Raw genomic sequence first — 26,705 nt, forward strand, 5'->3', positions numbered from 1 at the left:
GAAAATATCTGACCAATATTAGTCTCTCTTTCATATATATAAATTTATGACAGGAAGTTCTTTATTTTTGTAATACAAGTTGAACGTGCAATCCAGGACCAAAACTATCTATCACTCCTTGCTTATTTTTATTGCTGCAATTGCTTTTTGGCTCCCCATCGAAGTGTTGAAAGTACTGTTTTTATAGTAATTCAAGCTACATTTTTTATTTCTATGCATTCTTCTGTAATCATGTTTGTCTTTCCTAGACTGTTAAAGAGTCTAAGAAAGAAAAAGATTAGAGTGTCACAAGGGACTATGGGTTAGGGGGGGAGGGAAGGAGCCTTCTTCCAATCCTCTTTAGTCAGCAATAGCTTAAACTGTTTAAAGAAAAAGGGAGAGCAGGGTCAAGGCAAGAATTACATTTTCCCAAACACCAATGCTTGGAAAAAAAATAGAAAAATGTGGGTTTTGAGAAAAATAACAGGACAGTGTCGTATCAGAATTTGTACCTCTTATGAGTTAAAAACAATTTTGGTGGCTCTACAAAGGAGAAATGCTAAAATCGTATTATACCTCTGCTACTTCTCTAAGAAAAATAAACTACAGAGTTTGAAGATAATAAACTGCTTGGTCTGACTTTACCAAGTCAGTGGCACACTGCTGCTCAGGAAATTAGTCTGAACAAGGATTTTAGACCAGTAATACAAATTCTGAAGCTTTGATTAATTCTGCACTCCTTTAAGATGTCTAGACAGCTTCTTGAAAGGTGAAAAAGAAGGGAAGGGTGCTGAATCAAGCTCCATATATAGTTAAATGAATCCTAGTGAAACTGGAAAAAGTCATAGAGCCATCTGCAGTAGTATATTTGTTTCCTTGAAACATCATTTTAGACTGGCAAAGGATCAAGCTGTATTATGTAATGAAAATGTCTTTTGGCTTAGTTCTAGCAAAAATATCTTCCAGGTTAAGGATATAGGCAGCGCTCCCTAGGAAAGCTCATGGCACTGCACACCCTTGGACATCTTGATTCAGCACAAGTCATCAGTACATACTTAAATCTATTGATTTTATGAGAATTTAAGCATTTGCTTATGAGTTTAATAAAATCAGGACTTAATACCAAGCCAGGTCTCAGGGGAGAGAATTAGCATACAAGAAATACGTCCAGAAAGTACAGCTCACAAGGTTCACCCTCACCCTTTTGATTTTCCCATAGGAGAAGGGATAGTTCAAAAGTGGTTTTCAAACCCCAAGGCTCCAAAGAGCAAAGTTGGGCTGGAGAGGAAGCCTTTTAATGCTTCAGCTCTGCACCACATACGCACATAACTGACAGAGCGAAAATAAAAGAAAGATAGGTGAAAAAAAAAAAAAAAAGTATCCCAGGATAGAGAGCTAAACAAAAAACCTGCGGTCTGACAGATGAGTATTCCTATATCGCACTGAGGCAATGGGGAGCCTCAAGATGACCCTACAAAACAAAGCGAACTCAAGTCATAAAGCTAGAGCAAAGCCCTAGGGCATTATACATGCTGTAGCTTCTGAAACCTCAACGAACTTTAATTACATACCTAGCTCTGAATAGACATCCATACAGAAAAGTTTCCAAGTAAACCATGTCTGGATTGAGGCAACACAAGATATTAATTATCCAAGTTAACTGAGATTTGTACAACAAATCAAAATTATTTCAGAATTTATTCTCATGTCTTTTTCACTGTAAAAATAATAAAAAAAAAAAAAAAAACAAAAGAAACAAAAAGCACCACCTTTTAGTGACAGTTTTAAAATTTAGTACACACAGGAATAGTGGACATTTTCCTCTAGAATGATTTTCCTCCCTCACCACTTTAAGAAAAAGCACAGAAGATAACTATAGCACAAAAATTGTCCTTGCTATTTTTATTAGTAAATTGTCAAAATGCTACATTATGATAATAAAATAACAATTTAAAACGATAGGTTTATTTCTAAAACAGTATGCTGAAAAAACAAATAAATTACAATAATTTAATCTATGTGAAGTCAATGACAAGCTTACAAGAGCTTTCTGTAACCAAAAAGGCATCACCACAGCCCAGAAAATTAGCATGATGCCATTCAGCTGAAGGGCAGCTTTCTTGGGCCCTCTTTTCTATCAACGCACAGAAAATGCTTCAAAGCACGGTTCATCAAGCCACTTTGATGAGCACACACATATGTTAACAGGATAATCTGTAACTTTGAGTGGGTGTAGCCAGAATATTGAAGAAAAGTCTCTGTTTAGATACAATCACATCTCTCCATTAACGTATCTCAGACTTCTGAGGCTCAGAGCAACAGGGCTGTCAGAGCTCAGTGCTGCCGACGTAGAATGCTGATGAGTGAGGAAGGGATCCACTGAGTACTGCGTACGCACACAGACTGCTTGACAGGCTGCATCCAAAGTCAAATGTTTCTGCAAGTCCCTTTACATTAAGATCTTTGATGTTGTGCTGGCAGGGAACAGCAGACAGTTTCACAAATCACAGTTTATAAGAGGTCAGGGACTCGTTCAGAGCAGACCGCTTGACTAGCCCATCCACGGCAGGGAGCGTTGAGAGCTCCGTTTCCCCAGGACGGAATTAGATTGCTTCAGTCCTGAGCAGCCTCCCTGCTTTCCATCTGAACAAGCTTGTCTGGGAGACTTCTCAACGTATTTGTTGCTTTCTGCATGAAAAAGTGCTTCCTGACATCTGTTCCGAATTTGTGGGTCCTTAATTTCCATTAATTCCTCCGCTCAGCTCCCCCCTTCAGGGCTAAATTGCAAATAGGAATCTGACAGAGATGAATCTTTCTCTTAAGGCTTTATATACAGTCATCTACCACATTCACGTCTGTCTGCATTTTTTTTCACAGATATTTCCAAGACAATGTGGAGGGGGGGAAGTTAAGCTTGCTTTTACAACTCATCCAATTTTAGCACTTGTATCAACATCATCCGGTGGATTTACTCTACGTAATTTCACATTCTACAATCATCTTTTTGCAAATATGGTAATGGCACTGAATATAACTGGCTGAAAGTGTAACATACTAATCCCTGCTTCCATGTTTTCTTTTGCTTTTATAGCTTCAATTTTTTTCCCCCCTCCCGGGTGTGCCCTAGATTTGGAAGTCTTACTACAAGGCTTGCCTATATTTTTTATTCTCTTATTCAGTGTTACAATAGGGACAGCTAAAAAACTCACACGGAACTTACTCAGATTCCATTCTAACTTGAAGAAGTCGAACTTTCAGACAAAGTTCAAAATTCATTCTTCCTTCATTTGTACACGTTTGGAACAAATTCAGAGCCCATTTTATTTTCATGTCTACATAAACCTTATTTTCATGGATGACTTATAGTATATAAATTTTACTTTGTTTTTCATTAACAAGCATAATATTGGAATTCTCTCAGAAGTCCTGAAAACCAGCCTTGTAGTGTTACTGGTGAAAAGCTTACGCTGCTGTTTTTACCTGAACATATTTACCAACATTATTGGTTTTGTTATGGAACTTTACGGATAGAGTTGCACAAAATAATGTTTTTTATGAACATTCATGACCTCAGCAGTCTTTGGGGTAATACTTTATTGTGCTGATGCATTATTCTTTTCAAAAATTACTACAAGGATACCAAAAATGCAACTTTCTTTGTTCTCATTCCTTCTCTTTCTGCATGACTTTCAGATGACTAACTGCTTACATATTATATCCTGGGGGATGTTTAACTGATGCAAAAATAGTCATTCCCTCTAAGCTGTGAACAAGGTAGTTTTTATAAAAAGACGCATACTTGCCTTATAAGTAAAATACATTCTACAGAGGACGGATACTTCCAGGGCAGACAGAGTCCATGAAACTCTTCCCACAAGTCTCAACTGGATCTGAATCAGTGCATGTGATTATGGCTACAGCTTTTCTCAAGCTTGCCTTCAACATCTTTAGATAGTCTTAGTATATTCCCAATCCAGCACAAAACCCACCAGAACCATTCATATCTTTAATTTACCAAACCAAAAATACAGCAACCATGTCAAGTAATGGGGACAAAATTCAGATCTTAACCTTCACGCACAGCGTGACACCTGGACACTACAACAACATCGTCCCAGAGAGCCAGCTAGACCCTCATCCAAGTAGGGAAGAACAACAAAGATGCATAGAACAATTCAGAATTTTAGCTACTTGTTGGCTTATTACTTCTCTAAAAATATGAAAAAAAATCTCTTGTATGAAACCCCTGAGCATTCAATCTAATCTCGCTTACAGATTTTACTTTTTTAATCTTCTGTAATACACACTAGTAATTTCCTTTCAATTATTTAAAAATCAAAATATACCAGTATCTAGATGATAGTTATGCACTCCATGTATTAGTCTTTTCAACACCTAACACCCAGACGCCTGACAGCATAAATACTAGCTGAAATATGATTTCCTGTTTATAAAATATAGCACATGCATGAAATGATTGGTCTCCGAGAAAAAGTTTAAGGAATTGCTAATCACAGTCTCCAGCATTGGTTCTGTACCATAACTGCTGGAAACTCAAGAACTATACAGCAGCTACCCAAGCAAACCTATAAGCTTCCAACATTACCAACAAATCACATTCTCCCCAGTGGAAGTCTATGCTGTCACCTGTATGTGCTGTTTGGAGAACCAAAGCTAACATACAAGGAGGGATCAATTGCATCATCTAATCTAATAAAACATATCTCTTTGTACAAAACTTCTATTTCTAGACTACTATCACTACATTTCTATCACTAGTTACTACTAAAATGCCTTGAAATTATGGATTTAGATGATGAAAAACTTTAAAAAGCCTTATCTAATTTGCACATTTAACTACTACTGTTTGCATTTTACTATTTTGTTTGAGGAAAGAACAAGATTTTGCATTTATGCAGCATATTATATAACATGAGATATCTCCAAAAGCACAAGTACCACTTTCTTCTCCAAATGAGAAATTCTCAGCCAACTCCAACTTTTATTTACCAAAATTTCCCAGAATGGCCCAAGAAATCAAAGTACTTACTATAGGTTCTCCTCTTAAATGTATTTATATTTCTTGGAAACATTAAAACAAACAAATCTGTCCTCAAGGCCAAGCATCAGACAATAAGTCAGACAGGGACAGATCTGTAGTCTCCAAAAACTCAAGTGTTGTAACTGTTACAAGCCCAGTCCTCATGCTTAGCAAATATTGATCAACAGTTTTGGTCAAAAAGCAGGTAACACTGTCCCATGAAGGTGGCTGTGGGAAAGCAAAGTAATGCCCTCCAAGATTTTTATATTTAACCTGTGACAGTGTTTAAATGTCTTTGATTTCCACAGATCTAGGGATATGGAAGTTTTAAGACATCTGAGACACAGAAGTATCCATCTCATTTCAGCTACCAACAGCACAGCAAAAAGGAATTTAACACTAGTGGATTTGTCTAATGCCTGGGTGCTACTGTACTGGCCCCGGTTTGATCCAGTCCTGCTACAGCTTCACAGAACACAATCACACAAAATGATGACTTGACAGATCCTATAGTCTTTCTGTCAATTAATTTTTCAGATCTCTGTGTAAACCTGAAAACTTGGGACTGATCTGCACAATAGTTTTTACTCCAAAGATTTAATCAGGCCAGTGCCAATGGAAAAAAAACACAAAGGAAAGATATGAAACACGTATTCACAATAAAAATCACACCTTTGTGGAAAGGAATTTGATTTTTCTAGTTTGATTTTACATTTACATCCATGATTTTTATTATTATTAAAGAAACCCTGCATTAATTCAGTGTAAATTTTCCAACAGTGAAATAACAATAAAAAAATACACAATACATGAAGGTGATATGTTAGAACAACCTAGGAATAATAACTGGCACTCTCATTCACATTTTCTTGGGTCCTCCTTCTGTGCTGCACAATATATGTTATCCACTTCTATCCTGTCATCTCCTTGTTTACAATTATCAGAATAAAAATATATCCAGTGTCAAACAATATACTGGCTTTTAACATCAGTTCTTTGGCTACGTACTTAAGAGAAGACAACAAAAAATTCAGAGTGGCACCATTAGTTTTTCCCCTCTGGTAGTATTTGTCCATATTTTGGTTCTCAGCTAACTTTCCTACAGGAACACTTTTGAGCACCCACATAATTAAGTATGTACAAAATCTGTATAGCTCAACAAATAAAGTTTCTGATCTTTGTATTTTCATTATAGAAACAAAAGGAAGAACCAAAAATTGAACATGCTTAGTATTAATTTGCTCCTTCACACACACTTCATGAAAGCGTGTGGACCCTTGAGTAAGAGGGTTATTCCTCCCACACCTCATTTCAGAATGTTCTTATATGTCGCAGATCAATGTTCTGACACTTGTCAGCTGAAAAACAGTCTTTTTGTATATACATAGATTTCTGCTGTCCTGAGACTTTACAGATATTCAAGATCTATTTTAAAAGTCATTTTAACTTAAAAACTCTCATCTTGGGCTTTGAAAACATAGCTGTGACTAGTGACACTTGCTTTAAGCACAAAGTTAACAAAACTCAATTTAAAATGTACAATACTGAGAAGCAATAAAAACTCTGCCCTCCGTTTGCTTCCTAGTTTATCCAGAGTATTCTTTTATATGAAAAGGGACTTGGAAATTTTAAAAATTAACCAAAAATCTAGTAGTGAATAGGAAGTAGAAACATTCAATAGTAGAAAGTGAAAAGAAATTAGTAATATACTTGCATTTTTCATAACCCTAGGCTCAAAGCTTGCATTTAATTCTCTACTGCTGTAAAATTTAGAACCAGAAGAGCAAAATACACCTCATTTATTCAGATTTTTTTTCTCCTTTACTGGCACCACCGGATAGATTATATTTTACACAATTAGTTTGCTGTTTTCAGCTTGAAATATGTCCTTCTGTGAGAGGAGTGAGAAACTAAACCATTGATGCAAATGTTTTGACTACACAGGGTCCCAAGTTTTATTAATTGCAAGAGCAGTTCCTCAAAGAAAATGATTCTTTGCGACAGCTAGGCACTTGTTCTAATAATCTTTTTAATTAGTTGATATATTTCTTACAGTCTAATTCAAATACATACGGATCATCAGCAAGCTGAAAAGTGAACAAGCTTACCTTCTCTTCACATTTCCTGTGGCAGGCATACTTGCAAACTAAAAATAAAATCAAAGAAAACAAATCAGTACAGAAGCAGATGGATTCTCCCTTCATTTCTTCAGATCAGCCTTCTACTTGAAATCCTGCCAACCTCAAGCCTTTAGATAAAAAAAAAATATTTATGCATTCAAAACAAACAAGAAACCTTAACAAGCAGCATACTGTGCGTTTAGGTTTTGCCCCATTCTCAAGGGGGCTGTTATCAGCTCTGGGCTTTCTACCAGCTGAGGGTAACGTGTGCTCCTCGGCCACTCAGCTTGCCACCTACCTTTTCAGCTCCATATGCATCAGAAGCGTTACCACCAAAGTAACACGGAGAGCAAGACTCACTTGTTCCCAATAAATTGTTTGAATCCTGTGAATCTTAGTCACATCAGCAGTTCTAAGACCTCAGAAGAGCAGAGCGAACTCCAACTCGCAAGTGACCATGACTGTTCAAAGGCTTCAATTTCAGATTGTGAAATAGAGTTTGCACAATGCTACAAACAATATCTCCAAGAGGTTAACATTTTTTTTTTAATTCCCGCTGACCTCAGAGCAGGCAAGGATGACTCATACAGAAAGGCAACACTTTTACTTAAGAAGTACGGATGAGTAATGATATAACTATGAAGCAGTAGCATAATACCTAGAATGGTTCTTGAACTGGATACAGCCTGATTTGGAGAGATTTTCTGTTTATCCACACTTGATTCCTTACACTGAAATTTGCTGCATTTTCATGCAAAGCCTATCCTTTGGGTTACTGTGAGCTACATTATATTTTAAATACAGGGAAAAAATATGACTTATTTTATCTACAAGGTCAGTAAGTAACAGAATACCACAGAGGTTCAGCGGGAAGGTTAAGCGGGCCTAACCTTAGAGCATTAAAGCAGAAGGAAGGTATTCTGCAGCCTGACTCAACAGCAAAGATGCAACTACCAAAATGCAAGGGCAGCAAACACATGGCCACATCAGAATCAAGTGCCTTGCCTGCTGAATGAAAACTCTCACACACCAGTTAGCATTTTTCCTGAGAAATAAGGCTTACTGACCCATGTTCGTAATGAATCTTATAGGTGCTACGTTTCCCAAGGTGTTACAAGTTATAAGAGTTCTTTGTTCATAGTCCTTCAGCAGATCAAGATTCTTTACCATAAAAATGTTATTAGTGTTCATACAAATATAGTCTTAACCATTAGCATTGATAACGATCAAAATCATGCACCGCTTAAAAATGCTATCTGTTTTAAAGTAAATGGACAACAGCTTTTAATCAATGAGAAATTCATTTTCTTGCATGCTAGCACAGCAGATGCCCAAGTTCATTAAGTGACTTCATGCACAGAAAGGATATACATAGGAGAACAAGTTTTAAAACAGTGTAATTTGCTTTGACATTGTAAAAGGCTAACAGATGCACTCAAAATATGCATAAATATTATCTAATCTTCTACAGTCTAATTGGAGGCCTCCAAAAAATCCATAAAATATAAAAAAAAAGAGATGAATAATACTGTAATTTACAAGTCTACACTTCTTAAAAGACAATCATAAACAGCAAAGATCCTCTTCTCTCTCTATTGAGAATTAAGCTGGGGGGGGGGAGTGCCGAGGATGAAATACAAAGCCTAAAATTGTATTTCTTTCATGGTAACCTCAATGATTTCGCAGTTGGATCATGGGAGAAAAAAAAAAGAAAGAATCAATCACAAACATCACAAACAATATACAAAGTCTTTAATAAAAAGACGTAAAGAACAGTAAACACTGCCATAGACTATGTTCTCTTTCCACGTGCATCAGAAGTCTGAGAGCTTCCCTGCTGTTATGCAACGTAATAGCACTGTCTTTGCTGGAAAAGAAATCAATGAAGTCAGAAGGGAGTTTTCTCTGAGTAGCAACTACATCTTGTCTTGCAGCATCACCACGTTCAAACTTATAAAGCAACAGAAATACGGATTGGCAAGTTCCTTATATAATTACAGGGTGAAGACTTTACAAATAAAGCTTTCCTATCTTTATGACATTCAGTGGAAACAAAGAGTATCAACAGATAATTAGCTAAATAAAGATCAAGCAAAGACAACTGAATCAATCCATGAATTTTTTTGTGTATTTAAACTGATAACATTGATGTTAGAAATCAGATTAATTTGTATAACCAGCTTCACTCCTCCTCGGCATCCAGAAATCCCCTACTCATATCTAAAGCTAGTGCTTTTATGGATCAGACTAAGTCATTACCTTCTCTTCCTCACTGTCCAATAAAGCTAACAATGATAATAAAAGTGGATAAAAATAAACACTGAAATGAGATCACTGTCTGTCTGTCCAGATGCTGGGAGCAAGAAGTATTCCTCTGTGTTCTGAAGCCAAAAGGAGATTCTCCCCCACCCTCTGCAGTGAATGGCAAAATGTTTATGCTATACGTTACTCCTAAAAGACAGACCAGGTACATCCAGTAATAGAAATGGGTCTCTAAGAGCAACAGATTTAAACACCGATTCCCACTTCCTGGCAGGTCTGAATTTCACTGGTAGACCAGATCTCTGTCCAGAACAACAAAACTTAAGTGACTGAGCCCATTCTGACAAAGACTGTTCTTGGCACTTACCAGATGCTCAGGAGTTCAAAGCATTTCACATTAATTATGTATGCCCAGCAAGGTTAGGCAAGCTTTACTTGCATTACACAGACAGGTAAACAGGCTCACAACTACAGGGGTATTTACACAGAGTTAATAAATAGTAATGACCAGAACAGAGTCAGCCCAGTAGCACTCATCACGGGGCCATACCACAAAACCCTGCACTGAAGAAACTGCTGGAGAAATTTTGCAAGTTTTCATTTGCTGGCAAGTTGCCTATTATTTTTTGTTTACAAAGATATGCGTGTGCACATGCATATATAAATATGTATTGATAAACATAAAAACATCTATAAATATATACTCTCTCAAAACAGAAATGTCTTGTTTGCAGTAAGCATACAACCAGACCTGCTAAAACCAAATCAAGGAAAAAAAAAAAAGAAAAAACTTTAAAACCTTTTAAACTAAACTTTCATTTTATTTTCTTACCTTACGTCCTTCCTCTCTAAAGGAAGAAAAAAAAAGGCATCAAAACAAAGAATTATCATCTCCATCAGCATTCGAAAGAAAGGGAGTTATCTAGAAATTACCATGAATTGGAAGCAGCAAGCATCCAGAGCAAGTGAACCGAGCAAAGGCTGTGCTGTGGCAGCCACAACTCCCCACGGCTGTAAGCAAAGGCAAGTTTACGGAGGGAAGTGCCACTGCCACTTCAAAAAGCATCCCGTCAAAAAGCAGCTCAGATACTTTGTCCACCATAGCTCTTAACATCATAAACAGCAAGAGATCCTTCCATCACCACTAGTAAATTAACCACTCACCCACAGAAAACAAGAGGGCTTTTTTTCGTATTTACTTACTGAGAATTCATCTCATCTCAGCTAACGCTACTATCTGGCAGAACTGTTCTGCCTGGATGTCTGCGCCCTCTCAGCCCAAGGCTCTTTCAACCTAGCATTTACAGCACTTTCAAGGAGAAGGATTATCTCAACCATCAGATTGACAAAGACACTGAATCACTTTTCAATCTGCCAGCTGTTTTTACAGCAACTCAACAGTAGAAAGATGCACTTTCGGAAGACTTCTACGGCCAGAAATGCAGCAACATGCCACAATCACGCAGCCCCTGCTTTTTCACTCCATCAAACATGCAATGCAGAAACACAGGACAGCAAAGCACACTCGCAGCACACCACTTGTTAAGGAAAACACTGGCAACTTACAGGAAAAGGATCTCGATAAGCAGTTTCTACCAAATGCTGGCATTCTTCAGACAGAGCTCACGAGCAAAATAGCACTCAGCTCTTTTCGGGACCACGGCCCAATTGTCTCTGCGTATTTGAAAGTTAAAATCCGTCTGAAACAGTCCAGAGGATTTAATCAATGTCACACTCAGCAAGGCTACTTCAGCGCTTCAACGCAACAGCTGAATGTCTGCATCCCACACATCAGCTCTCGTCAAATACCAGACTTTCCAAATTTGTGTTTAAGAATTCTGGCATCAGTTCCAAGAACAACTGTCCCAAGCTGGCTGGCAACGAAACGGGGACCACACCATATTTAGTCAATTTACTATACTTCAAAACATTTCCTAAACAATAGCTCTGAGAATCCATTTTTAAACAAGGGAGGGAGAGGAAGAGGAAAAAAAAAACAAAAAAAAAAAAAAAAGAAGAAGAAGAAAAGAGTCACATTTCTATGGATCAAAACGAAACTCATTAATTCCTGAAAGTTAACTGTGCTGCTACCAGGGTAGAGCTAGAAGGATACGCAGAGTGAATCAAACTTTTCAGATTCAAGCTCCAAAATTTTTATGAAATTAAAGTTCTGTTTCTTACAATAGTCCTGCACATAAGACAAGCTTGGAAAACTAGTAGCAACATATTTACAAAGTAACAAAGTACTTCAGGAAACTAACCACAGCATGAATTGTGGTTTACCTAGGCTGCTAAAGCCATTGTAGTCCACAATGGTATCACTAGGAAAAATACTTGAAGTTTTTTTTTTTTTTTTTTTTTTTTTTTTTTTTTTTTTTGGATGAAAGCTACTTACCTGCTCACATTTTAACATATCCTGAATGCACAGAATGGCAATATATTGATTGCCATACACTATTACATCGCACATGCAATGAATACTGGAACATGACTAGTTTGTAAGGACAACCTCACACTTTACCACAGCTTTCATCAAGTGATTCTCTGTGTTTTTCTAAACTCCAGCTATGGCAAGGGTGCAAACAACGTAATTCAGAGATCCTCTTAGTTTCTCTAACAAGTTTCTACCCCTAAGAGATTTTACTCAATTTAATGTCAAAGTGATTACTAAGAAAGATCGCTTGCCTTGAAAAAGAGGCACCTGTACAGCTCTTGATATGCATTTTTACGTTCCTGACGACAAATAATAGAGAAGGATATCTGACCACAGACCTAGCTGTTTTAAGGATGCTTTCTTTCCCTCAGCATCTCCAAACTTCCCCGAAATAGGTACATGCTATTTCAGACTCCAACAGAGGAGCCCTCGATGACCCATAGCAAATCGGAATGCAACGCAAGCATATAAAAAGATTTGTTTAGTTGACATTGAGTTTTTATAGTTCTCAATTCCACAGGCTTCTCAGTTCATTCTGCTGAAAGACGAGCGTCAAAGAGTTACAGGAGTACGAAAGCCTAGACAGTTTGGTAACTAGGCTAGTGATACTACCACTGAGTAACATCTCCTTCTTGTAATAAAGGTTTTTGGGGAAAATTCCAAGTCTGTCATTGGTTCCATAGAAAGATCAGACCAAGATTTTCTGACAAATGCACAGTAAAGCCACTGTGACAGGGACCTCTCCAGGTTGAGCTTGGTTCAGAAAGGTATCTGTAACCAAAACGAGCTCTCTCAACAGCAAATCAAGACAGAATAGTCAACTGAGTAACTTAAGGATACTTTTATAAAACTGCATCAGTTGTTATTACTGAAGATTTACCTATTAATTTAACAGAATTCACTTCCCATAAGTCCTATATATTATAAATTCCATGAATTATTATTCAAACAAATACATACCAATAAATACCAAATCAGCATCCTTTAGCTAGAAGATAGTGCCCAAGCATCTGTGTTCAATAACCTGTCTGCAGCATACCCAGAGTTGTATACAACTATTGTGAAAGACACAGGCAAGCTTGCAGCACAGAATAAACATAGCAGTCGCCACAGTAAACCTATTCAACGCTTTAGCTCACCCACTCTGTTAAATAATGAATCAGGTAACTATTCACCTTTCTTTTCTCGCCTTTTTAAAAGGTGGAATTAACTACATGAACTAGCATCTTCAAATAACACTTAAGCTAACAGGATTTTTTTTTTCAGTATCACAGAGGCTCTGTTTAAGAGGAACAATTAACAGTTAATTTTTTTTTTCTTTCTTCCTCCACAAAACTCTTCTTTGAGTCACTTGCATTTCAACAGAGAGAGAGAAAATAAGCACTAGGAACATCCCTATTTATAGCTTTCAAAAAGCTGCCCTGAATTTTCAGAACCACATCATATATTATTTGTCTGAAAAAATATTCAAATATTTTTTCTGGTGTTAAGAGGGACTCAAAAGCTAATACGCCCCTTTTGTCAGTTCTCCACTTCTGGTAGAAGGGATTTAATATACCTTCAGGATACAGAGTCCAATTCCAGTTCTTTTGAATTCAATGGGAATTTTGCTATGGCTTCACAACAAAGCCACATAAAGTCATCACAATAACATTACTCATGCACATATGCTCATGCAGTGTGCTACAAATATGACAAGGGTACTTACTAAGCCTCCCAATGAATGCTAAAGCATCCACTAATTTACCAAGACAGAAATGCTTTTTGGTGGTTTCCACTCTACCATAACCAAGAGACACAGGGATAATTAATCTTTGTGTCCCTTCTAAAAACAGACTAAAGGAAAATGGGAAAAGAGAACTGTACAGCCTATTTTTTGAAGAGTTTTTGTAACATTGTGATGAGATGATTAGAAAACACTCCCACAACCACACACATGCACTCTTCTGCTGACATGTTCCTACCAGCTCTGCAGCAATACCACACAAGACAAAGATCCCAAATGAAAAATAAGCCCACAGAAATAATTAACTGCAGCGTTAAAGTAAGATGACATGTAGTTCTGTGTGGGGCAGAGATATCTTTGAGTCTAGAAAGGAGGGAGAGTCCCCTACCAAGAAACATTGGGCTTCAGCTGCAGAAGGAAGAGCTTCTATTTTTAAGAATTTATCAGAGTCATATGCCAAAGATGTCACAAGAATAACAGTCACATTATGGAAGTAACATCTGCTAGGGCAGTTTGTGCCCCAAATACTCTTCTAGATTTACTTTTGGTTTTCATTTTCAGCCAAACATTGTCTCTTCATCTGATTAATGCTCACAGCATCCCCTGTAACATGGGCTGCATACATTACTTTTGAACATAAAAGCTAATAGACTGGGAAATTAGTGCAACCTGCACTTTTTGTCTTGGGGTAGGTTTACTATCATAGACGAGTTTTCCTGAAGATGAAATATTCTACTTGTTCTTGCTGGCCATAGCACTACATCCTAAGAGAAAAATATGTTGGCACCACTACTGCAACAGTTTCTCTATTCTTTTCCTTTTTTCCCCACCTTCCTCATATTGTGTAGGAAGCATCTCGACCACCAACTTTCCTACTGATTTTGTTATGGAGTTTATATTCCAACTTCAATTAAGTAGCCTCCTGAAAATTCCTGTTTTGTTTTGGTTTTTATTCCCTATAGATGGTCTTACAATGGCAGAATATTAGCATAGTGAAAATATGTTTTCATACAGTATTAAAGAAAAAAAAAATCAATATACAGCAACATTTTTCATCTTTGTAAAATAAAGACTTGCAAGTCAGGTAGGAGTTGATTAAACGTAAACCAGTTTGGAACTGGAGATTATTTTTAGACCTCTTCCCTCGGCTGAGCAACCATGCTGCAGCATTTCATCCAGAAGAGCATTTCAAACAGAATATGGCACACTGCAGTCAGCAACCCACACTCTGGAGGAAAACTAACACAACTATCTGCATGTTTTTCTTCCAGTTGCAGACAGTGCAGGTACAGTCATCAGCAAAAAGATCTGGGAAACTAGTATGCCCATAATCTCAAAAACAGAACATTTGTAAGTTACGTTAAGAGCACAGATAATCTTCAAAATCTATGTTGTTAAAAACGAAGTTGTTCGTTATGTGGATAAGACCTAATGGGCCTGTATGTATTTATTCACAGGTGGTCTTAAAATAGATATGAGAGAGCATGAGAGCAGGACATGCAAAGAGTGAGCGAGACAGAGAGACAACAAAGACCTTCATCAAGACAAGAAAACACCATAGGCTATGCAGAGGAAGTCAACACTGCAATTCAAGGACTTGTACCATCGTAGGCACTTATTTTTCAAGGGTAGTTTTTATCTCATTTATGGCAACAGATGGCAATTCTGTTTAAAATCAGCTAACAACATTCCCTTTTACCTATTTAGAGGGATCAGATCCTGAATGGATCTAAAGGGAGTTACATATGTTGTCCAGCTTATTTTCTTCAATCTTCACGTACCAGGACAAACTCTTCGACATTACTTGCTAAAGGCTTCTTCATTTGTCTCTATTTGAGCCTTATCTCCTCTAGGTTTCTCTCGGCTTCCTCCCCTTCCTTCCTCCCTTTTTTTCCTCCTTGCTTTGAAGCCCTTTAAAAGTGTAGGGTTTTTGCCAAATGCATTGACATTTACGCCGTAGTTTCTCTCCATATGTGGCATATCATGCTCATCCAGTGGTATTATATGCTATACTGATGGTCACATTTCTTTTCAGATTTTGGTGTTGCAGCAGATACTCTATCTTCAGTACAAATTTACTCTTGGGAGTTTGGGGTTCCCCTCAAGCAGGTTAAGTTTCTAAACTTGCAGGTATAACAGATCACCTAGCAGTCATGGTGTTCCTGGAGAGCTAGAAAAAAAAAAAAGTCACCTTTACTTCATTTCTTTAACTCATTAGCACTAATGAACAGAAGCTACAGCTTTTCAAAAACCCTAGCCATTTGAACTTTAGCTTTAAAATAAACTTTATAACCACAGACCAAATCCTGGGGTGACTAACTCAGTCCTTATCACTATGAGGTAAACAAACACAGAGCTTATGTTTTCACTACAGACAACTTTCTCAAACATAATGTAGTATCTGGGATGTCAATTGGCTTCTTGGCTTCTATGAATATTAAACATCCCACTGGAGATTTTGTCTTTTTTTTAATGTATGCTTATTTTTAAGCGAGTAGGAACTTACCTTAAAGGTTTATGCCAAAATTCTGCCCTCTAATTCCCACTGTGGTAACAACATGCAACCAATAGGATGTCAGTTTTACAGCTTGCCTTAACTCCAGAGAGGGCCAGCTTTCAGCAAGGATGCTAACAGGCCATTTGTGTAACATCTACTAATTACGATTTTTATTTTTATATCTCTGCATACTTCAGTGAGCCTTTAATCTTTCTTCCCTTTCATGTCTCCACTGCTGTTATGTGCAAAACTTGCGTGTTTCTGCATCTAAGCTCTGCATGGAGATACAAATGCTCAGCTTGTACCATTGTGTTAATTAAAGTACATTTTATTAACTCCGTGGAAGTTGCTGCTCACTGTGAGCACCTTTTGTCTGGTGAAGAGGGGCTAGGCTTTCCAGGCTTCGGGTGCCAGAGGTGTGCTGTGGTTCCCGCTCCTGCCCTGAGCCTTGACTCCTGTGCTGCGCAGCTCACCTTTCGGACAAGCTCTGCCTATTTCCAAAGCACCCCTAAAAACATTCCTCTGCCGCCACCAGGACACTTCACACAGCCTCACCTGACCATGTTCCCAGGTGTCAGTCATGAGCGAGGCTGACAGTCAGGTGAGGCTTTACAGAAGAGCCCAGTCCCTCTTACAACCTTGCACGGACATCCACGATCCCTTCCCCTTGCTGCTCACAACAGCAACAAGCTGTTTGTCCGCTCTGGTGGCAACAGACCACACTCGTTGGTCCTGCAGTCAACATCTGAGTATCTGGCTTTACATGAAGTTGCTCTGATGTGTTTGTTGTACCAGCAGATGTTGATGGTAACCAAAAACAAATGCTGGCAAAAATAAATTCTAGACCTCATTTTTGCACAACACCACATGTTTTAAATTTAGATCTAATTAGCAACCAACCAGTTAGGAAAATAAGCTTTTCTGGTTTGTTTGGTTTTTTTCATATTTCTTAAACAAAGGCTCAAACACATATACAGGAGATACACCATTAGGAACCTCAAAATATTAACTGAATCAGTTAGCTTAAACCATCTTAAAATAGTCCTACTGAAATCAATGCAATTTGCTGTATCAACACTCAAGAGAACATTTAGGTGTACATACAGACTTCATGGGGAAAGACCAAGTGATCTGTTGGAAAATTCTTTTAAGCTGATGTCAGTCTTTTTATCTCAAAGGATAAAAAAGGATAATATTAGGATAACTATATGGGTATGTTTATTGCAAAAAACTACCAATACATATAGTTATATGTTACAGTTACATGAAGCATCTTTTAAAACAGGAGCTTGTTTCACAAGCAGAGCTCCAAGGTACTAGGGCAACACAAATAAGCATCCCCATACACAAATACATTCCACATGCTCACCCATTTAGAGGCAACTGCAATGTCACTGACCCAGGCAGGACCCAAATTCCTTTTGTATTTCCAGCTTACTCTCAGAGTTTGCCTGCCAAAACTGTAGCTAACCATAGACATGCTTTGCACATTTTTAAGATACTAATATGTTGTTACTGAACTTAGCACTCATTGAAAGAGAGTATTCAAAACCACTTGCTATTCAGATAAGATTACATATGTGTATATTTACATACACACACACAAAGAGCATGCACAAACAGGCCCCAGCAACAGCTTGTCATTTCCATACCAGTCTCAATATAACAACATATTTTGTCTTGCCAAAAGCAATGAGAAATGTTTGATGAAATACGGAGAACTCTTTGCAGCAGAGAACTCTGACTAACTGAAAATGAGATCCGAAGTGAATCACTAGCGTTGATCACACATACGATCACAGCCAACCAGGTGAATTTCAAAAGGAAAACATCAAACCTCTTTAAGAAGAAAAGGAGCTGCCATTGTCTTCACATTTTGATCTAACATCTGTAGAGTGGCTAGGGGCTCTAGATAAACACAAAGATCATAATTTGATGAGAATACATACTTTCAAATACTACTGCATGCTACTTGCTCAAAGAATCACTCCAGAACTTACTGGAAGTGGGTCAACACTTGCATGTGGATGTATGTTAGCATAACTTACACAAGACAGAATTAATTATACAGATTATTTCTAATTAAAGAAGGAGAATGTTATTCTTCATTACATTCAGCTTGCAAACAGCACTATGCATTTCTCTATCTGCATATCGCTAATAACACAATGTAACTTAACTTCTTTTTGGCTAGCTTTGATACATGGTTCAAAACATCAGGAAGGAAAAAAAAAAAAAAAAAAAAAAAAAGCCCACATGTTTCCAAGCCATCAAGGAAAGCGCTTTCCAGAAACAAACAAACAAAAAAGTAACTACAATTCTACAAGTACTCCTAAGATTTCTCCAAAACATATTCCGTAAACCAACACATTCACAGCTAGGTTACATTAACAAAAATATATTCACTCCATCCACAGTAATATTGAAGGCTTTAGGTTAGAAATCTGATTCATGGAATGCTTTGTATTTTATGTGAAGTCTCGCTTGCAGCATTCAGACATATTCACTTAATCATGTCAGTGATGGGGGGGGGGGTTATTACCAGAAGTGTGTAAAGTGTTCCAATTCGTTGTCATTATTTCACCCATCCATGCTGTAGAACTAGGAAACATTACTGAAATACTTAGAAATACTCAAACATCCCAAACCTAGTCACAAGCTTTCGATTTGCCAGGAAAGTACTTCCAGAGACCAGAAAGATTCAGCATATCTAACAAGCTCTAATGTACTGCTCTATACTAACAGCTGTTTGGCTGATGTTTAGTCTACAACACAAAGCCAAAAGAAAAAATAATTTTAAAAAGCAGAGGGAAAAGGAAAATGTAATAGAAATTTACATGGAAAATACAGAAACTACAGAGTTAGGATACTTGCTGACAAAGAAAATAAAACACAATATTCAATAAATTGGAGTAGGCAGGAAAAAAAAATTGAAAGGCTTTTGTAACACCGTTAGTCAACTCTTTGGATAACTATGCAAATGTGTACAACTAAGATGCGTATCTGCTTTGCCCTGAATTCAATTGAAATGTACTGCAAGGAAGCATGAGAGCATCAAATCAGCTCAAAAGGCCATTCCTTTAGTAAGTCTGAGGTAGCCCTCAGAAGATATGAGGAGTCATACGGTCCTCAGGTTTCTGCAGAACATGCAGATACTCTGACCACAGAAATCAACAGCTGACTGCCATTTCTTCATAACGAAATGCTGTACCATTGCAGCTACAGCCTAGCTACAACCAGTTCACCAGGCACCGAGGCACTCAGGGCCCCCCCATCTCCTCAAATCCTCCTTGCCTTTCTGCTGCCGGTTTTGCAGAGCTCATTAAGGAAGCAATCACTGTAACTGCGTATTCGCTACCGAGGTGGACTGAAGTTTGTAAGGATAAAGTGACATCACCATCCAAGCGCCCCTTTGTCAGTCAATCACTCGTTTTTCAGAGAAAAAATTTTCAGCGCTACATTCAGAGCGGGATACTAGCGAAGGACATACATTTTGCAAGAGAAGGCTAAACACACACTCAGCCAATGAATGCCACATACTAATGAAAACTTACCTAACCATTACAACACCCAGTTACGACTTTTTTTTTCCCTTAAAACAAGCAGATGATTCATTCCTAGATAAACACTAAACACTACAGAGTGACCAATCTGGAGCCTTTCCCCCTGCCTGCTTTCTCTTGACACGTAGCTTTCTTTTAGCTGATAAGATATTATAGTCTGGAAGGAACCTACAGTCTGTACAAAGAGCTATTATTTTCTAAGGACAAAGTGAAAAAGCAAGATTTTCTCATTAATACACAAAGGAATTTTATCTGTTTTTAACTAAAGCCTTTCTTCTCCCCCCCAGTGCCAGCCTCAGAGAAAGACTTACTCTCTTTTATTCAGCAACTTCGGAAGAACTTACCAGAAGCAGCAGCACCAGAATTTGGCTCTGAAACAGTTGGTTTATTTTTCTTCATATTAATAGTATTTCACAAAATTGGAGATCATTTAAAGTACTGCAGGGCTGGCAGGGGAATAGACAACTTGTAGTTCTATCTTTTCCAAAACCTCTGTTTTATAAAGTCCATGTTGTAAGTTAAAATACAAATGGATTCCTATTAAATTGAAACTACTCAGAGTCATCACTCCACTCAATGAAACTCCTTTTGTTACTGCCATCCCACAGGAAAGTATTAAATAATTAACTATCAAAATGTACCAGCAGCCCAGATGCCAGATGCCGTTGGCATCAACAAATGGGGCTGCACAGTATTAGCATGAGGTTCCTCCTGAAATTCCTCCTGGAAACCTTAAGAAAATTATCTCAAACAGACAATACTTATTTATTTGAACCAAAACTATTCCACAGCAAGGCAAAAGGAAGACTTGCTCAAACTCATCAGGATCATGTGGTCTACCTACAAGAAATGCAGTAAAATCCTTAGCACCCAAAGAGGTAGAGTCACTTTGATGCAGCTTTTGCGCACATCCAGCTCTGAGCTGCAAGGACTTAAATACAAAGCAAACTGTCAAGACTTTCTAGTCCCACCTCCAAGGCCTGTTGCTTCAAAGTACTGCTTCTCTCCTTGTACACTGCTTTACATTGAATCTGACAGAGGGGATAACAATACTAACAATTTTGCCAAGTTGAAAACAAGTATATCCTACCAAGGTTGGGGCCAGCCTCCAGAAAAACTGATAGAAGAGATGTGTTAAAAGCTTTATTTTTATATATAATGTCTGTGTGTGTGTGTATATATATATAATGTATATATATACACACACATATGTGCATATAAAAATATATACACTTATGTATATAAAAATATATACACACATATATACGTGTGTGTATGTGTATGTATACATATGTGAGTGTGTGTGTATATACACATATACATACATATATATACACACACACATATATATACATATATATATGTATATATGTAACTGTTACTCCAGAGATCATGACAGTAATGCTAAGTGAGGTATTTTACATTTAACTGGTCATCTGTAGAGTCTACAACTGAGTTCAGCATCACACGCACAAGAAAAAGGCCACTTTCTATCCATATCCCAGTCTCTCATCACCCTCTCAAGTCTCTCAGAGGGATCCTAGGGTGTTTGAAAAAATATAGGAGTGAGTGAGGGAGGAGATGGGGAAAGAGATCTATTTAGAACTGGAAAACGATGCTAATATCTCAAAGTGAAAACTGCAGCTATGCCTCAGATGAACAGACAAAAGCATTCTCTTACTAGGAGGTAAACCATGCATGTGGCAAGCAGAGAGAGACTGATTTATTAACACAGAACATCAGGAGTTGATCATTAACCAGACTACATCAGTAAAGAAGATCAAAACCCCTGCTCCTAGAAAACCTGCAGAAAGGACCTACTGAGCTTCCCAAGATTTACTTCTGCCAAAGGTTCTTTCCACAGATATCCCATAGAGAAAGGCAACCGCATTCACTTCTGCACAGCCAGGTCCCACTCCCACAAAGGCTCCTGGGATCCAGAGAGATCTTGAGCCACTCACAAGAACATGGAGGTCTTCAAATCTCATATTCTCCACCATAACCATGCCCTTGGGATTCAACAGCCAAATGCCTCCATCACTGGCTTCCCTTAATCGGGCTCATTCTCAAAGCAAAAAAGCCCACAATGCAACCGAGTGCCCAACCCGTTTCAGTGTATTACGACTTACGTGCCAAAGTATAGCATCACCTTTCTTTTTGCTCCTCCCCTCCACAATACAACATCTTATGCCCTGGTGAGATTGTGCGGATGTCAAGAGGGCATTACGCACAAGCGAGGGAAAACAGCGCTAAAGAGCGGGTAACAGTGCCAGAGGCAGCTGTGTCTGTCGTGTGTTCATCTAGGACAATCTCTTCAAGGCTCCTGTGAGTGATTAGCCTGAAGGACAGGACTGAAACCTGAGAACAAGATGCAACTGGAAAAAGTAAAATAAATAAATGAATGGCTGCTCTTCCAAATTTTAGTAAATTAATGCAGAGAAAGCCTTCATGCATGAGCGAGTCAGGGTCACTTTCTTGTTTGGAGGTTGAATTCCAGCAGCAGCTTTCATCCACTGTGCACACAACACTCACTCACACACGTGCTCCTAGTGGCGCCTGCACAGACACTGTCTTATTCTGGAACCTGCCTGAAAAGCATAGTAGTTTAAGTACATCATTATATACGCCTAATAAAATAAATAAATAAATAAAAGGCCTGAAATATTGTTCAAAGGAAAAAAAAATACGCTGAAGTAACATACACATTTAATCTAGGGAGAATTCCACAATCATGGATTTCTGGAAACTTAACACTAATAGAAAATTAGTTGTTTTAAATATCAGGAAAGTAAATGGAGCACATACGTTACTCACCTTTGCATGAAATGCCTTGGCCATCAATTACTTGCTTGCAGATTCCACAAATTTTGGATTTCTTAAAGGTCTTGTTTTTGAAGGTATGAGAACTCGAAGCTGCTTTTTCAGGCTGGAAGCAAGCGGAATAATATCAGAGTTTTCCTCAACTTTTGAGTACTACTTTTAAATTAAATATAACAGTGGTGTGTTAAGAGTAGTATAAAAGTAGTATGTCAATAAATAATGTTCTCTCTACCATTTGAGAATAAGAGTTTTCTACTCTCAAATGCAGGAAGCTAAAGGCTGAGAGGTACCTCTCACATATTAGGGTGCAGACCCTGCAAAACTTTATATATCATAACCTTAGAAGTCACCATAATTTAATCTTCTAAGAGCAAATACAGAATAATCTTCATGTTATAAACCATGTTAGAACAGTCTTCTAACCTAAAGCCTTACCTACATACAAAAAAATTGCACTGGTTCAGATTAAGTTGGTTTAAAAAAAACTGTATATATAGTGCTGTATCTACCATGAAAACAAATTCCATTCATCTTATGCAAATATAATTTGTAGGGTTTGTTTTTATTATTTAACAAATAAAACGTAAAGTGCCTATGCAAGCTAGGCTTCAGTACAGATTACCATTTTTTAAAATCATTTCTGCTTCTGTAAAGAAGCATAAGCACACAAGTTTAAAATAGTATTACCTGCATAGTATGTCACAGTAACTGACATATCATGTTATATTTTAACATATAAATGAAACCTCTAATCAGAGATAGAACAACAAAAGTCAACACAACAGATGCTGTAGATTCTGTTATGTAGTGTTACCTAAGAAACATTAGGTAACACATTAGATCGGGCTACTGAAAGCTTCTTACTGAGAATTCTCTTGTTTTCCCCAGCAGGGTGTAACAACCTTTGGTTTCATTAGCTGACTTCTAGAAAGCAACATTAATTTTGAAGATGAAGGATAATCAATCTTCTTCTTTCCTTGCATTAACTAGGATTCTGGTTAACCAACAAAGTGATTACATGGAAAGGGCAATAGTTCGTGGAATGGACATGCCCACTGAGGAAAGTGCAAGAGCAGCAATATCATACTAATTATAGGACAGAACAAGTCCCCTCTCAAGGCATAATAGTTCCCTATTTAAAAATAAAAATACACTGCCCCAGACTATGAAAATCCCCAAATAATTCTTTGGGATTCTCATTTTCATTTCACATTTGAGCATTTACTGTCCTTAACCTTCAGCATACCATAAAAGGGCTTGCATCCAACACTGCAGCACTTGCACTAAGCTACCTTTTAGCACATGTATCCAGCAGCTGCAAGCTGTGCCCTCCCATGCAGCCAGGCCTGGTCACCGCATTGCTGAGCCTCCATCCATATGCCGGAAAAGAAAGTTTCCCAGTGTGGTGCAATGCACAAGTCTATAGCAACGAGGTAACACGGGATTTCTTCATGGCTTAAAGCAATTCACCACATGGCTCTAGGCAACGTGCTTACCATCTCCGGCCACATGCACACGACAGCTGCTAAGCAGGCACAGGAACAGCTATAAGATTGATGCATCCCAGGACTCAGTCACCTTTCAACTAATACCTTCACAAGGGCCTACAGAAAGCTTCGAAGGGCCTGCAGGAGCTCACGTGGCAGCACGAGAACCCAGGCAGCCTTGGCGCTCAGAGCCACGGGTTCTGGAGAGGACCTTCGGCTACATCTCAGGCCAGGCTCATCACTACGTACAAACAATGAATCTCATCTTAAGACTAGTTTCAGGGAACACTGTCCTGGTATTATCCTTGTTGTAAAGTCAGGATTAATTATTAATTATAAGATTTCCATAAACACCAGGCATTACTTAGCCTGAAGGAATTACTTGGAAATTACTTAAAAGGAATAAAACTTAGGCTGGACTTTCAGAAAAGTTTTTCTATCAGTGAAATACACACTCAGCACAACTTATTGAGGAAAACAGTCAAAAAGTCCATGTCCTTGAAAGGCTGAAACACTGGATGTAAAAATCTGAGAAACAAGTTTACATTGTAATTACAATACCTTAATTAAACTTTTGGATAACTAACTGTAGAAGCTGAAGTCACAAAATTTCCCTGGATCCCCAATTTCTAAACCTCTTGCTTGCATTTGTTTTGTGTGGCTTCACACTAAGTCAAAGTTGTGGTCACAATTGTGATTAATATTAGAAGTACACTATAAACAGAAAGAAGAGCTGTGCCCTGGCATTACGATAGAACATTTCTGATGACAAAAAGACCAGATTTGTTATTTTCAGAAAAGATCTCTTCTTTTCTCCCCATGAGAATACGGGGAATGTTTCTGAAAGGACTAAGAAGGCTAGGAGCAAAAGTGTCATTATATCCAGGTAACTCCACTAATCTGATTCAACAACATTTTGAACTTCATGGGTTTAGTCCTTGTACCCAAAGATCCGAAAATCCCCATCTCCACAGCCTCCTCTACGTAGAATTAATAACGTCATCATGTCCACTGGTATTCAGAGTAGCTGCAACTTCTCTGCTTTGTAGATAAAAAACTGAATTCTTCATTTAGATTTTATCCACCCCCTCTTTCTGCCTACCTTTTATTCTGGGGTAAAGTTTACAGGCCACTTTTGTAGCACTCTCAGAAAAGGACAATTTTGCAGAGTTTGCGGTTTTAAAGAATTTCTGAGAAGTTGAGGTAAATTCAGGAAAGTTTATTCTGTATCACAGAATCATAGAATTGGTAAGGTTGGAAGGGACCTCTGGAGATCATCTAGTCCAACCTCCAAACGAGTGGCCCATACGGGGATTAAACCCATGACCTTGGCATTATTAGCACCACACTCTAACCAACTGAGCTAAATAAAGATATCTAGACCCTTTCTCCTTATTTCCTGTATCTCAAGCTCTAACATTTGTGTTGTTCCAAAGAAACATAACTATCCCAAGAATTCATTGTTTCAATATGTCTTAAGTTTAAATAGGTCTTCACTCATTAATTGATCAATCTATTTATTCCATTTGTAATGTAAAAGTCAAATAAAGTAATTTTCCTCTCAGACACTTTTGAAATGATCTGCATAACAGCTTTTGCACCTGAATTAAGAAGTGCACACTTTTTGCATTCCCTTAAGTACGCTCCACTATGGGTTCATCAAGGAATCCACTTAAACAATGCATTTAGGAGATGCAGTAGTAACAACCATCCATGCATAACCTCCTGTGAAACACGGAGGAGCCTAGATCAAGGTTTCTTTTTTGTCACCTGGTACAGCTTTAACTGTCCTCTCCTAAGAAAGATGCCAAGCAAAAGAAAGAGAAAACCACCATGCAATAGAGCAGCAATATTCCTACTTTTACGAGGCTCAAGGCTGGAATCTAAATTGCACGTAATTATTGGGGGTAAAAATTGGAAGAAAAGAGTGCAGAACCACAGGTTACAGACTATGAGTTTTTCGCCTAAGGAACAGGCTGTAATTATGGCTGGTCTCAATTGCTAGAATTATGAGACATCTCTTTTTCAAAAGGCAAACTGTCTTTTGTTTACCACACAAGGAAACATTTTTTGGTCAGGTTCTGCTCTCTATAGCCCACAGAAAGCCAACAACAGCTGCAAGTTTATCCCAGACTCACATGAACATAACAGAGCATAACAGACTGTGTGAAGATTCAGATGGGTATCCTCATTTACAAGCAATTTCAAATACTCCTCATCATTGAGGAGTTTTACTATCTAGCAACACACTGATCATCAGGTAAAAATTCGTACCACTCTCTCACAGCAATGTAAGACTTTTGAGACACATTACATTTTAAGAAAAGAAAAACAGTTTAAGCAAAAGACATTCTCCAGATTTCAATTAAGCCAAAACTAACTTAAGTTAAGCACTCAAGATGTGCAACTTGGTTTATGGTAGTACTGATAGCTCAATTCCTCCCTGGCAATAGAGACTCAATACTGGATCATTACATCTATGGAAGAGGCATTCACAACTTTATTCCCAAATACCATACGACATGGTAACAGTTAATTATTCGGTGAAGAACAGAACCAAGTAACTTTTGTTCATTTTAACTTCAACCATAAATTCCGATCATATAAAGTGCAGTACTGATAACGGTTCATTTTTTAAAAACGTAGTCAAAGTGCTTAGATATTTTCAAAAATTAAATAAATATTGTAAAACAAAACCTGTTCAAATAGTCACTAAGAAAAGCATAGAAATACACTCACATGCACACATGCTCAACACAAAACAAAAACTTAGCTG

At 37.8% G+C, this 26,705-nt stretch overlaps 1 protein-coding gene across 6 annotated transcripts in view; it reads right to left on the reverse strand.

Annotated features, from left to right (window-relative positions):
- TNS3 (tensin 3) overlaps positions 1–26,705 on the reverse strand; it is a 304,944-nt gene that overhangs the window by 167,553 nt on the left and 110,686 nt on the right. For 5 of the 6 annotated variants that reach the window (XM_062569612.1, XM_062569611.1, XM_062569610.1 and 2 more), the window contains 2 exons: positions 22,437–22,548; positions 7,129–7,166 (listed from right to left, as the gene is read on the reverse strand). In XM_062569612.1, coding sequence (XP_062425596.1) covers positions 7,129–7,166; positions 22,437–22,548 — 150 coding nt within the window. Of the gene's footprint in view, positions 1–7,128; positions 7,167–10,968; positions 11,280–22,436; positions 22,549–26,705 lie in introns of those variants that run through there. The other variant, XM_062569614.1, reaches the window with a different exon arrangement.

Source organism: Rhea pennata, chromosome 2 (assembly GCF_028389875.1).
Source record: "Rhea pennata isolate bPtePen1 chromosome 2, bPtePen1.pri, whole genome shotgun sequence".
Taxonomy (NCBI): Eukaryota; Metazoa; Chordata; class Aves; order Rheiformes; family Rheidae; genus Rhea; species Rhea pennata.